At 39.4% G+C, this 14276-nt stretch overlaps 1 protein-coding gene across 1 annotated transcript; it reads left to right on the plus strand.

The window, feature by feature from the left end:
• Nucleotides 1-7202: 7202 nt before the first annotated feature.
• On the plus strand, nt 7203-13921 carry LOC145468439 (uncharacterized). Its single transcript, XM_081452151.1, has 4 exons — nt 7203-7334; nt 8219-8482; nt 9041-13229; nt 13830-13921. The coding sequence occupies exons 2-4, from the start codon at nt 8234-8236 to the stop codon at nt 13862-13864; spliced, it is 4473 nt and encodes a 1490-aa protein (XP_081308277.1). The 5' UTR covers nt 7203-7334; nt 8219-8233; the 3' UTR covers nt 13865-13921.
• The last annotated feature ends 355 nt before the right edge of the window (nt 13922-14276 follow it).

Raw genomic sequence — 14276 nt, forward strand, 5'->3', positions numbered from 1 at the left:
CACGTAAGAGGAAAGTAATTTACGTTAGTTTGAGCAGAGCGAATTAGAACGTAAATACCGTGACTGAGCTCCTTCAACCCTTAAAACTGACAGAAAAAGAAGCTAATGTCTGGATTGGAACAAGAGGGCAGAGGGGCTACAACAGTCCCACAGAACTAGGGGCTTAAAGTTATTTTCAGCGAGAAACAGTCAGGGAAGAAGATAGAAGATCCCACCCGTCGCTTGCAAGGGTAATTGCTGTCGAGCCTTAGCGAGACAGCAGCCTATTCTTGCCAATAGCGGGAAAAATTCAAAATTTTTGTCGGATGTAAGATTGCAAGCATGCGCAGTCGATTGTTTTTTATTATCCAGGGAATCGAAGATCATTGTCTATCAGGTGGACTGGGTACTAGCGAGGGTTCAAGTGGCGGCCATATTGCTACAAGTTGCACCTTGCACTGTGTCATTGTCGTTTTTTCTTTTTTGAATAATATTTGGGCAGCTTTCCGTCGCGAGTTGGTTGTTTAGTTTTCAAGGGAAGTTATTTTTCATTTCTAAGTTGCTCTGTCGCGCAGTTTATTGTTACTTTCCTCCCTTTCTTCGGAATTTAACTCAAGGTTCCTATGGAAAACCTGGAAAGTCATGGAATTTTTATATAATTTCATTTTCAGGAATGGAAAGTCCTGACATTGAAGTTTGGGTCATGGAAAGTCGTGGAAAAGCAATAAACTTACTGAGAATGAACAGGCTAAAAAATATCAAAAGTTTGAAAAACAGCAGACAAGTCAGGAAACCAGATAATTCCAGTAAAACAATTAACACTAGCATGCATTTAGTGCGTCATAATGTGGGAAAATACCTTAAATAATAGACTGTTTTGAGAACAACTGCTCAACATAAGTCAGGGAAAACTCGGAAAGATCATGAAAAAGGTCAAGGAAAGTTCTCCACCATACACATTTTGGATTTATAACATTTTTTCACGTCAACAAGAATTTTCTAATCGTTGCTGTATTTGATAATGTCTTTGGAAATATTCTTTCTTCATGAATGAGTTAGAGGTAAAGTTTATACTATTTTCTCTCCTACTCCTGGAACCTCGTAAGCACATGCAAGTTTGAATTCTGATCTTATACACAAACACAATTCACAGGATGTGTGTTCACTCAGTTTTCATCAACCTATACTACATCGAAACTAATTTTCTTTCATACACAAGTACGGAGTTAAGATATAAGCCCCATTTACATGCGCTAAAACAACACGGCACGGCACATAATTGGCAACATCCTGCCCATTTTCGTGCACGGCACTCCAAATTCTCCTCGTGTGAACGTAACGGTTCCAAATGAAATGTGGCACCAGTGCCTAAAATTGTTGGGGTGCAGAGTCTACCTCTGGGAGGCACGGGTAATCGATGCGCCGTGCAGAGATTTACATTCGTTTAAATGCTCACCCGTGAGGTTCGAGGTCTTTTTGTCATAAATCTATCCCTGGCGCATGCTTAACTCTCACAAAAAAGGCAGGAGAAGAGATGCAAACACGTTCCTGTTCGGCCAAAAAACACCAGTAAAAAGGGAGGAATGAGCTGGCCCAACAAGGCCACACGCTTAGCATTAGCAGCTCGGAGTATTATGTATGGTCTCTCGCCTCGTTATTTTATTTTCTATCTCGTTCAAAATAAATTGAAATGTTTCTCTAGTAGTCCGGAAATTTTCAACAAGTACCAATCTCATAACGCACAGGACGGGCCTGTTTTTTTTTTTTTTTTTTTTTGAATTCAAAGTCCAGAGGAATAAATTAAAACTGTAAGCAATATAAATCTCAGCTCGAGTCCAATTCTGTAGACTACTTTTCAATTATGTTAGCTTCTTGAAAAAAGTAAATAAATAACTGTAGCGTCGGCGGTACTTAAAACGGTCGTGAGATTATGGATATCTTGAAGTTGATAATTAACACTTAATGACTGGTCCCGAGGGGAACAGTGAATTTTGTTCCCCGAGAATCTCCGTGTTCCCCTCAACTTCGTCTCGGGAAACATTGAGATTCTCGGAAAGTTCACTGATAGCTGAGAAATCGCCCAAAATTTAACTGAGAACCGACAGTTCCAGCAACCCTATTCAGCCCCCTCTCATTGTAATCGGTCAAAACAGAACATAGGAAAGTCATACGAACACGTGATGACGTAAACTCATTCGGGGAAATCCCTTTACTCTTGTTTATTACCTAATCACCAAAAACGAAACGTGACTTCCTCATTAAATTAAAACAGGGGAATCCCTCCGTTCTTGTTTATCAGCTAATCACCAAAAACGAAACGTAAGTTGCTCAGTTAACCAATATCAGGGGAATCCCTTATTTAAGAAGGTATTTATCACCTATATCACATGATAACCTATTTATCACTTATATCACATGATAACTCACAGGTTTAATTGTCATCGCCATGAATATTGCTAACAGCGCTCACGGTGAAAAGAGGATAACTGTGAAACCCCATCGCCAATTCCAAAATAATAAGGTAAACTAAATGACTGACCAACTCTTATGAAATTGCAAACAACTTCTGAGAATAACGTGACACATCTGAGTCAGCTTGGAAATATTTCAGTTTTCAGAAGAAGAAGAACAAGAAGAAGTATACAGATTGTTATAATATTAAGGAGCGGTTCAGCAAACAACTACAGCAACCTAGTAATGAAAGAAACAAAGGCTGTGCACGTAATAACAACTTAGAACTTGGTAAAATTCTTAACTATACTTTATAAAAGAAAAAAGGGAAATTCAAGCCAAATTCAGGGTTGTTTGTAGAAATTGAATCACGAGGGCCTTTTTCTTTCAATTTCTATTTAGAATTAAACGCTTTCTTTGCATTTTCAGCTGGAGCTAGTTGTTAAAACTGATAGACGCACTGAATAGTCTTAGATATTGCGAGATTCTTAACAACAAAGTAAAATGTAAATACATTTATTATATGGCTACCTCCGTGAGCGGGCAAGATGAATCAAATCCTGCCCTGTGACTGGCTACCCGAGCGGGCAAGATGGAGCCATCTTGTCCGCTCGGGACTACCCGCCGAGTCCCGCAAGAAAAATTTTCCCGAGAGCCATATGATAAATCCTTTATTAACCAAGCTTGTTCGGTCAAGATGGCTTGATATTGGCCTCGGTCTTTTTTTTTTTTTTTTTTTCCAGTTTATGGACCTCGACTCCGTTTCGGTTCATAAACACGCAAAAAGAGAACTTGGCCAATATCCAGCCATCTTGACCTCACACTTGGTCAATAACCCATACTTCTTACCCTGCACTCTCCTTGGCGTCTAAGTTGCTTAAGCTCCGGATTGCGTAGTAAGTGCAGCCTGCATGTGTGTTTGGTTCTCCGGTCGTTATCAGATAAAAAAAAGTTGTCTGATGATCTAGGTGGTTGGGTGTGGTCACAGGGCGTAACTCGCGCCTTTAGGATTGGTTGCAAAGGCTGACTGAGGAGTGGTAGGGGGGGGGGGGGGGCGGGAAAGTAGCCAGGCTAATTCACAGAGCTGGTCACCTGTCAATAGCTCAGGTAAAAAATCAAACTCAGCCAGCCATTAATCCCCGTAGAAAATATTTTAACGGGTTAGGGTAGGTCACCCATAATCTTAAGCCCAAGATCTTCCAAGGCCAGCGTCAAACATAGTGATCTTGGGAGAAGATTAGATCACCCTCTCCGAAGAAACTCCCCCTGGAAAACAGATTTTTAATGGAATGATTTGTTTGAAGGAAAGGTGCCGTTAATACTGAGTGGAACTCCCGTGTCGTTTCAGTCATCTCATTGCACAATTCCCTAGCCGTCAGCAACACAGACGAAAGAAAGTTATTAAAATCTTACACATTGAGTCATGCATGTATGTACAGTATATACAGTGAACTCTCGCCTTGCGGACACATCGCTATTGCTGACAAAATCCAGATCCCCGGCAAAAGCTATAGAGGCTTGACTGGAAATGACTCCCGTAAATTACGGCCTCTCGCCATTACGGAATTACGGACACTTTCGTCAGGTACCAAAATGACAATTTTATTGTTTTGACTCTCGATGAAGCGAACATCACCTACTTCTCATATAACATAATTATATAAAATTACAGTCTGCGGTTCATCAATTGTCATAAACCACTTCAAAAGACTTCTGGAATGTTTATCTTTATATCAATTCTTTTTTTATCGGCTGCACTATAGTCCTTGCTTCACAGGCATTGTCTATGTTATTTTCTGCATGTTAAGGGCACTTTTTATCTCACATCCCGCTATCACGGACTCTCGCTATTACGGATACTAAACAAAGTCCCCGAGCGCGTCCGCTATAGCGAGAGTTGACTGTATCAAGGAAACAAGCATGTACCTAAACTGCGTAATTGTAACTTAAATTGCAAATCAGAAAACTGAAACGCGAGGGGAAAATGAAACCTGCCTATCGTGTGGCAGTGACAGATGCTATTAAAGACCAAAATAAGACTGTGCCAAAAGCCACAAAATAAGTGATGGGACTGTATACTGGCTAAAGAGAATCACAAATGCCAGAATAGCTACTGTGGTCTTCAAATGTTAACTAGCTTCTTGCTCTACTTTTTTAATTAATTCGATAAATGTTCAGCAGATATAAAAAAAGACTCCACAGCCTGTCGAAACCGAAAGCGTATCCCATGGTTCGAAAGTCTGATAATTTGTACGTCAATGTTATTTTGAGGGAGACGCTGTTTTAGCTGCTAGAGGCTAGAAATTTGAATTTCATTCTGATTTAGATTTCTCATCGAACGGTAAGTAATTGGTTTTTACCTCACATGTGCATCTACATTAAATTTGGTCGATAAAAATCGTAACATATCACATTAACTTTTTGAACTAAAGAATTAACGATAACTATTGTATATTTAAGATAAACTATATCATTACTGCAACACAGCAGTTAGTGATATTTATAAATCGCAATTGGCTACTGAGAAATATAAACTCGTCAAATTAACTGGCTGATAGTCAATAAGATGTTAGGCTTGGTAAACCTTGCCATACATTACATAAAATTGCTCAAAAATACAACATTACGTAGTGGAATAGAAAAATAATAACCTCTTTCAGAAAAATTAATTCTGATGAGTGGGCGCTGAACGGAACATGTTTTTTTTGAATCTCTGAAGTAACAAAATAAAAATGAGGATTTTGGACTTCTTTCTAATCAGAAAGTTCTCCGTTTTACAGTTCAGTATCTTGGTGTTAATTAAATGCATTGGAAAGAAAACGTAAACAATACTTTGGTGATTCTTCTGTCACTTGATTGCAGACAGAGTCCCTGTTGTGATGTGACGTGGTGTTACAGGCCTTGAAAGGTTTTCTTTCGCAGTGGAAAAGGGAATTAAAAGTAGAGGTGAGTACTCATTTGATTTGTATCATCAGGTTCGTGGCAGTTCTGACAGTATTCATTTTGTTTTCGGTAGATATCCTCATCTACTCTCCTTTTATTTCTACATACATACACACTTTATTGAACCTCGCAAGTGGTGCTTTTCAGGAAAAATAAACTTAAAAAAGACTGAAACTGTTACAATGATTGTTAACCATACATTAGAAGGGATAACACGATTACGCATGTTGAGATTGCCTACAAAATACTTGTGTACACTGATTGTATTGTAATCTTGCAAAACTGAGAACATAAAGCTTTTTGTTTGTTTTACGTAGCTAGCCACAGTGGAGGAAAAAAGTCAAAGATTGATTGCCTCTAAGATATTTGATGTTGTTACTGTGCATTGAAAAGACTTAAATGACACTGATAATTTATTGTCCTTGTCAAAGGAACATCGATTTTGCTGATCCAGACTGAATTGGATTTCATTCTGATTTTGACTCATCTAGTAACGGTAAGAACAGTGAACTTAACCTAGTAGTTATAAGATATCGTCTATTCGATGTATGCCCTCCTCTTTACTGTACACAATTTTTTTTCCATATATATTTATTAATGAAGAGATGATTGATCATCGCAGTTATACACACAACTTAAGCAGTTGTGAAATTAAAGCCTGAAACAAGAAAAAAAGAACCCATGACCTCTGCGATGCCTGTGCAGTGCTCCTGACCTATCAAGCCAGCTGGGTGCTGGTCACTCCGCTGTGAGTTCGTAATATGCCCGTAGATGATGAAGAATGTACATGTCTTTCTCCGCAGTTCAAATATACGATCTTTAATATATTCATTTGTATATTTATTAATATTAAACACACATTGTTCTTAGGGGAAGCGCCGCGTTGATTGTCTGATTCGAACATCTCAAGCAACAATTAAAATAGTAAGTTGAAGCTATGCTCAGAGGATTATAAATAATACGTTTAAATTTATATTGTAGGAATTTGGATGTTGAAATCCTTGTAATTTCAGTTGCAGAAAATCATGCCTTAGAAGATAATCCTTGTTGACTTTCAGTTTCGTGCACGCTGATCTTCCTCTGTGGGTTTCTTTTTTTGTGTTCATTTTGTTTGTGACTATCAGTTTTGCACGACTGTCACTCTCTGATTGGCAACTACATGCGTTTATATTCATGTTTGACCTGCAGTTTTGTGCTTCTTCTTCTCTAAGCTCCAGTTTTCTGCGTTTATTGGACGCTTTGCGTCTAAATTTATCTCTGAGAAAAAAAAATCAGTTTCGCGGGTTCCTGTACATCTGTGACTTTCAGTTTTGTGAACTTATCTTTGGCAAATCAGTCCAATTACGTTTGTTTATATTTGTCTGTAAATTTGAAGGAATGTATGTTTTCTATGTTTGTCCGTGACTTTGAAGTTCTTGAGGAGTTAACCTTTGTCTGTAGGAGAGGGCAGGGTAGTCGAGTGGTTTAGTGCGCTGGGTTGGAAATCTTGAGGTGCTGGTTCAAAATAATCCTCCACCTTACCACTTTCTGGTTTTGTTCTCGGTAGTTCCGAGTTCAACTTCTCAACCACGTTGTATCACTAGCCAACTGGTCAGCCTCCCACAAGTTGGTATTCTAAAACGTTTGCGTTCTATTTGTAATGTTTGTTTATTCATTTACTGTGTCCTCAATTAGCACAATAGTGCTAAATACATTTGGCACTTAAATAAAGTTATTTATTGATTTATTTATTTATTTAATTACTTTCTTTATTTATTTCTGTATGTTTCGGTCATGTATCTCTGTCATCCCTGTTGTACTTTTATATCAGCATGGAGTTAGAGGCAAAAACATGGATTTATTAAATTGGAATAAAAGTCTTGAATCAGACCTGGTGTTTAATTTTTCTCTTATCCTATAGGATAGCAAAGTAAAGAAAGACTGTCGCTTTTGTGTTCTTTAAACCAAGAGAAAGGGGAGTGGTGAGTTTACTAAGTTATTTATATTTTAATATTGTTATTAGTTGTTTTTCAAACAAAGATTACCTTAATGATATAATAGTAAGGAAATAGTTATTAGAGACGCTAATCATATTTCCACGCCAACAATTTCCAACGGCAATATTATGGCAGTCCTATTTTACTTTGCTCTAAAACTTTGTCTTGCTGAAGGCAGAGGAAATCTGAAAAGAGATTCTTTACTGTTTAATGATACACATGCCTGGATGATAGACGTACTGTTGAGATGTCATTCCATTTTTAATCTTTTTCACTTATTTAAATTGCCAAATAATTGTAATGTGCGTTAGAAGTTCCAGTCGAAATGATAAACTCGTGTTCTAATAAGAGCAATGTAAAATCAATAATAATTTAGATTTCCGGATAAATTTCTCTTCTCAGAAATTACTATTAAACGTTAAACGGAGTTTAAACCGAAACTTGATCTAAACTATGTAACCAAATTTGTGCGATGAATTAATTCGAGCTTACATCCTGCTGTGTACTAACGGAGGCAAGAATTTTTTAAGTATATAAGTGCTTCCAGATTTTGAAAAGCAAATAACAGAATAGATATTCATAAAAAATCTCTCGTTTTCAAAAATCCTTTATTTTAATCTCAGCAGATCAAGCAAGCAATCATTGCAAACATATATAGACATTCGTGAGCTCACTGTCTTTCCATGTAAAATAAATGTATAACTCTCCTCGCTGCAATCTTCTAATTGCGCTACGATTTCCTGAGTCAGACTGCAATAGTATACTAATAAATGTTTATATTAAAATCATAACAACAGCAGTTAGCAAATGGATAAACCGACATGGTTGCAAATTTTTGTCCACTTTTACTCTCTGTTTTCTTCTAACAGAAGTTCTTCAGTGACATGTACACCGTAGACGAAGTTGTACAAGTCATCTCGATCGGCCTCATTGTTACAGGCTACCTTCTCAACACTAATCGATTCCTAAAAGCAATCGAATTATGCAAGGAATGCTTGTTCATTCTGAAAGAAAGAGCAGGTATAAAAGACGAGAAACTCACCAAATCATTCTACGTAAAGATATATTTTACAATGTGGAAAGCATGTAGTCTTATCAGCGATACCACAAACGCCATAACATACGCAGAAAGCGTAGTTAAGCTGAGCTTAGAACTAGCAGTAGTGCATTTCCGTGAAAGTAAATACGCACAAGCAAAAAATCTCTCTGAAAAAGCTCTCCTTATCAGTAAAGAAATTGAAGACAGAAGTGGAGAAGCTTCCTCTTACACAAACCTTGGATTGGTGTATCGATCAGTTGGCAAATATGAGAAGGCTAGAGAACTTCACGAGAAAGCACTTGTGATCCAGAAAGAAATTGGAGACAGAAGTGGAGAAGCTTCCTCTTACACAAACCTTGGAGTGGTGTATGGATCAGTTGGCGAATATGAGAAGGCTAGAGAACTTTTCGAGGAATCACTTACGATCAAAAAAGAAATTGGAGACAGAAGTGGAGAAGCTGACTCTTACACAAACCTGGGAGTGGTGTATCAATCAGTTGGCGAATATGAGAAGGCTAGAGAACTTCACGAGAAAGCACTTGTGATCCAGAAAGAAATTGGAGACAGAAGTGGAGAAGCTTCCTCTTACACAAACCTTGGAGTGGTGTATGATTCGGTTGGCGAATATGAGAAGGCTAGAGAACTTTACGAGAAAGCACTTGTGATCCAGAAAGAAATTGGAGACAGAAGTGGAGAAGCTTCCTCTTACACAAACCTTGGAGTGGTGTATGATTCGGTTGGCGAATATGAGAAGGCTAGAGAACTTTACGAGAAAGCACTTGTGATCCAGAAAGAAATTGGAGACAGAAGTGGAGAAGCTTCCGGTTACACAAACCTTGGAGTGGTGTATGATTCGGTTGGCGAATATGAGAAGGCTAGAGAACTTTACGAGAAAGCACTTGTGATCCAGAAAGAAATTGGAGACAGAAGTGGAGAAGCTTCCTCTTACACAAACCTTGGAGTGGTGTATCAATCAGTTGGCGAATATGAGAAGGCTAGAGAACTTCACGAGAAAGCACTTGTGATCCAGAAAGAAATTGGAGACAGAAGTGGAGAAGCTTCCTCTTACACGAACCTTGGAGTGGTGTATCAATCAGTTGGCGAATATGAGAAGGCTAGAGAACTTCACGAGAAAGCACTTGTGATCCAGAAAGAAATTGGAGACAGAAGTGGAGAAGCTTCCTCTTACACAAACCTTGGAGTGGTGTATCGATCACTTGGCGAATATGAGAAGGCTAGAGAACTTTACGAGAAAGCACTTGTGATCCAGAAAGAAATTGGAGACAGAAGTGGAGAAGCTTCCTCTTACAAAAACCTTGGAACGATATATATATCAGTTGGCGAATATGAGAAGGCTAGAGAACTTTACGAGAAAGCACTTGTGATCCAGAAAGAAATTGGAGACAGAAGTGGAGAAGCTTCCTCTTACACGAACCTTGGAGTGGTGTATCAATCAGTTGGCGAATATGAGAAGGCTAGAGAACTTCACGAGAAAGCACTTGTGATCCAGAAAGAAATTGGAGACAGAAGTGGAGAAGCTTCCTCTTACACGAACCTTGGAGTGGTGTATCAATCAGTTGGCGAATATGAGAAGGCTAGAGAACTTCACGAGAAAGCACTTGTGATCCAGAAAGAAATTGGAGACAGAAGTGGAGAAGCTTCCTCTTACACAAACCTTGGAGTGGTGTATCGATCAGTTGGCGAATATGAGAAAGCTAGAGAATTTTACGAGAAAGCACTTGTGATCCAGAAAGAAATTGGAGACAGAAGTGGAGAAGCTTCCTCTTACACAAACCTTGGAGTGGTGTATGATTCGGTTGGCGAATATGAGAAGGCTAGAGAACTTTACGAGAAAGCACTTGTGATCCAGAAAGAAATTGGAGACAGAAGTGGAGAAGCTTCCTCTTACACAAACCTTGGAGTGGTGTATGGATCAGTTGGCGAATATGAGAAAGCTAGAGAATTTTACGAGAAAGCACTTGTGATCCAGAAAGAAATTGGAGACAGAAGTGGAGAAGCTTCCTCTTACACAAACCTTGGAGTGGTGTATGGATCAGTTGGCGAATATGAGAAGGCTAGAGAACATTTCGAGGAATCACTTGTGATCCAGAAAGAAATTGGAGACAGAAGTGGAGAAGCTGACTCTTACGGAAACCTTGGAGTGGTGTATCAATCAGTTGGCGAATATGAGAAGGCTAGAGAACTTCACGAGAAAGCACTTGTGATCCAGAAAGAAATTGGAGACAGAAGTGGAGAAGCTTCCTCTTACACAAACCTTGGAACGATATATATATCAGTTGGCGAATATGAGAAGGCTAGAGAACTTCACGAGAAAGCACTTGTGATCCAGAAAGAAATTGGAGACAGAAGTGGAGAAGCTTCCTCTTACACAAACCTTGGAACGATATATATATCAGTTGGCGAATATGAGAAGGCTAGAGAACTTTACGAGAAAGCACTTGTGATCCAGAAAGAAATTGGAGACAGAAGTGGAGAAGCTTCCTCTTACACAAACCTTGGAGTGGTGTATGATTCGGTTGGCGAATATGAGAAGGCTAGAGAACTTTACGAGAAAGCACTTGTGATCCAGAAAGAAATTGGAGACAGAAGTGGAGAAGCTTCCTCTTACACAAACCTTGGAGTGGTGTATGATTCGGTTGGCGAATATGAGAAGGCTAGAGAACATTTCGAGAAAGCACTTGTGATCCAGAAAGAAATTGGAGACAGAAGTGGAGAAGCTTCCTGTTACACAAACCTTGGAGTGGTGTATCGATCAGTTGGCGAATATGAGAAGGCTAGAGAACATTTCGAGAAAGCACTTGTGATCAAGAAAGAAATTGGAGACAGAAGTGGAGAAGCTTCCTCTTACACGAGCCTTGGAGTGTTGTATGATTCAGTTGGCGAACATGGCAAGGCCTTAGAGTGCTTTGAAAAATCGTTGGCTATGGGCAGAAATATTGGCGACATGAGTACTGTAGCTTACTCTCTTCTGGAGCTGGCAGCTAGCTTTCACTCTCTTGGAAAGTACCACAAGGCTAACGAATATAACCAGAAAGCACTTGTCATCTTTACAAACATTGGAGACAGAGAAGGAGTGGCCAGCGTTTGCGTCAACCAAGGAGCTGTGGAGCAAGCTGTAGGTAACTTAATAAAAGCAAAAGAATATTTTGAAAAGGCGCTGGCTATAAGCCAAAAAATTGGAAACAGGAAACTAGAAGCACGTAGTTATCTGAAGCTCGGAGTTTTTCTTTTCGCGAAGTCTGACTATGATAGTGCGGAAGAATATATCAAGAAGGCACTTGCATTAAGTGACAAGACTGGAGATGTTGAGACACTGTTGGGGTCTCTCATTGAAATGGCAAAGCTTAGAGAGAGACAAGGAAAGATTCAGGAAGCAATCTCGTATTTTCGTTCTGGTATTGAAAAATGCGAGGAAATGCGCAACTCCCTTCGCGACAACGATCAACTTAAGATTTCTATCGCGGATCAAAATATCTTTTGCTACAGAAATCTCAGTAACTTACTCTGCGAAACCGGGAATCCTACTGAAGCTCTGTATGTTTCAGATCTTTCGAAGGCCAGAGCTTTGGCAGATTTAATGTCAGCTCAGTACTCTTTGGACAATCAAATGCCAGCTGACTCTGGAGCATGGTCTGATCTTGAAGGCATGGTGGGAAAAGTGTTTAACCGCACTTGTCTGTACGTCTCATATTATTCTGACAAAATACATTTGTGGATTCTTAAAGCAAGCGAAACCACACATTTCCAGGTGATAAAAGGAAATGACCTGTTAGTTCGGGAAGGATCAAGGCAGCATTTGGAACAATTTTTTGATTTCAGAAGTTTTGGCATTTTACCAGAGGAGATTTGCGAAGACCAATGCTTACACGGTTTTCTACCAGAATCGAAAACATGGAATGAGGACAGCCATGAAGGTTGGCGAATTGGAGAGGAACGTAGAGCTGACCAAGGACCTAAAATGAACCTTCCTATCTGTTACAAACTAATCATCGCTCCTGTGGCGCGCTTCCTTGAGGGCCCTGAAATCATCATTGTTCCTGATCGCGCTTTATACCAAATTCCATTTGCCGCCTTAACTGATGAAAGCGGAAAGTACCTATCTGAGACTTTCAGGATCCGTATTGCTCCTTCTCTAACAACTCTCAAGCTCATTAATGAAAGTCCAGCGGACTACCATTGTCAGACGGGTGCTTTGATAGTGGGAAATCCTGATGTTGGTGAGGTGCATTTCAAAGGAAAACTCACAAAGATTTCTCGACTGCAATGTGCAGAAAACGAAGCGAGGATGGTAGCAAAAAAGTTAGGAGTTGAGCCTTTGTTGGGACGGCAAGCAACAAAGCAGGCAGTACTTGAAGCGATGAATTCAGTGGCTTTGATTCATATCGGCGCACACGGTGATGTTGAAAGAGGAGCAATTGCCCTTGCACCATCTTTTCGTGTTCCTAACGGAATACCTCAAGAAGGACTCTACTTATTGACAATGTCTGACATTTCAAAGATTCGACTGCGAGCTAAACTGGTAGTCCTTAGCTGTTGCCACAGTGCTCGTGGGCAAACAAAGGCCGAGGGAGCTGTTGGAATTGCCCGAGCATTCTTAGGATCTGGCGCACGCTCAGTGCTGGTATCACTGTGGGCCCTGGATGACAAAGCAACAGAGCAGTTAATGACGCATTTCTACGATCACCTTGTCGCTGGGGAAAGTGCTGGTGAATCTCTACACGAGGCCATGAAGTGGATGAGAAGTAAGGGCTATGATGTGAACCGGTGGGCACCTTTTATATTGATTGGAGATGACGTGACATTGGATTTTGGAGAGAAAGGTAAGATTCAATGAAAACATGCATAAGTGCTTTCTAATTTTTAATAAACGGCTTTTGGCATTTACTTACAGTTTTCCTGAGATGTCATCGATCAAGCTGTATGTATTTTCGAAAGTGTGTTTAGGTTTCTATATCTATCTATCTATAAGTGTTTGTCGTTTGATCTTGTGCGGCTCACGTATTGTTTGTTTTTTATGACTGATAACTAGCTCTGTCCATCATGAGAGTGTAAACCATGAAATTACCTACAGTGTAATACAACGCAATCAACAGGCCACAGCCATTTATCATGTTATAACGAATTCGGAGGGAAATTTTAGAGAACGAGAAATCTAGGAAAGTAAGAGCAACAAGCGAGTGCCTCACATATTTCGTGAGTGTTTTAACATACCGTAATGTTTTATGACGATATAATTCAAGGCTTCAGATTATTTACTTCGGCCAGATAGTAAAACACGGTTGTCTTGTTTTGAGCATAAAATATAATACTGAGTTAATCAGAGCGCGCGCAGCCCCGATTTTTTTTTTTTTTTTAAATTTAAGGAAATAAATTTAGATGGATACTATTTTTTGTTGTTGTTTCTTTATTTACTCTATCAGGTGTTGGCAAGAATGACCAGGACGGCAGCGAGTGATCGCATGAGAAGAAAAATATGCCATGACCTCAACGGACAGTTTTACTGCTAGTACCAACCTGTATATAAATTAAACTGACATTTAACTTTTGAGATTTTTCTTTCTAAAAGGACGCATCGGGAGAGATATGCGCAACAAAACTTTCGAGTTTTATTTTATATATGTTCACCTTTTTTAGGATGAACCGTTGCGTCTCTCGCAAGTTAAGTATACAATGGTTTTTGTAGAACAGTTGGTTACAAGTTATTCTACGGCAGTCTACCTGCAGGTGCGTGTTAGACTCAAATAACTGCTTAAACCTCAAGAATTGAGCAAGGTTAATACTTTTAGTATAGCTTTTAGTATAGGAATGAAAGATGATGATTTCAATCGTTTGGATCTTCGCTGCGAGGAAAAATAAGCAGTGTAACT

The sequence above is a fragment of the Orbicella franksi genome, chromosome 14 (genome assembly GCF_964199315.1).
Source record: "Orbicella franksi chromosome 14, jaOrbFran1.1, whole genome shotgun sequence".
Lineage (NCBI taxonomy): Eukaryota > Metazoa > Cnidaria > Anthozoa > Scleractinia > Merulinidae > Orbicella > Orbicella franksi.

Coding starts and splice junctions, on each gene's coding strand:
- LOC145468439 (XM_081452151.1), top strand. CDS start 8,234: ATGTACACCGTAGACGAAGTTGTACAAGTCATCTCGATCGGCCTCATT. Junction 8,483..9,040: donor CCATAACATACGCAGAAAGC/GTAGTTAAGCTG, acceptor GAACTTTACGAG/AAAGCACTTGTGATCCAGAA. Junction 13,230..13,829: donor ATTGGATTTTGGAGAGAAAG/GTAAGATTCAAT, acceptor TTACTCTATCAG/GTGTTGGCAAGAATGACCAG.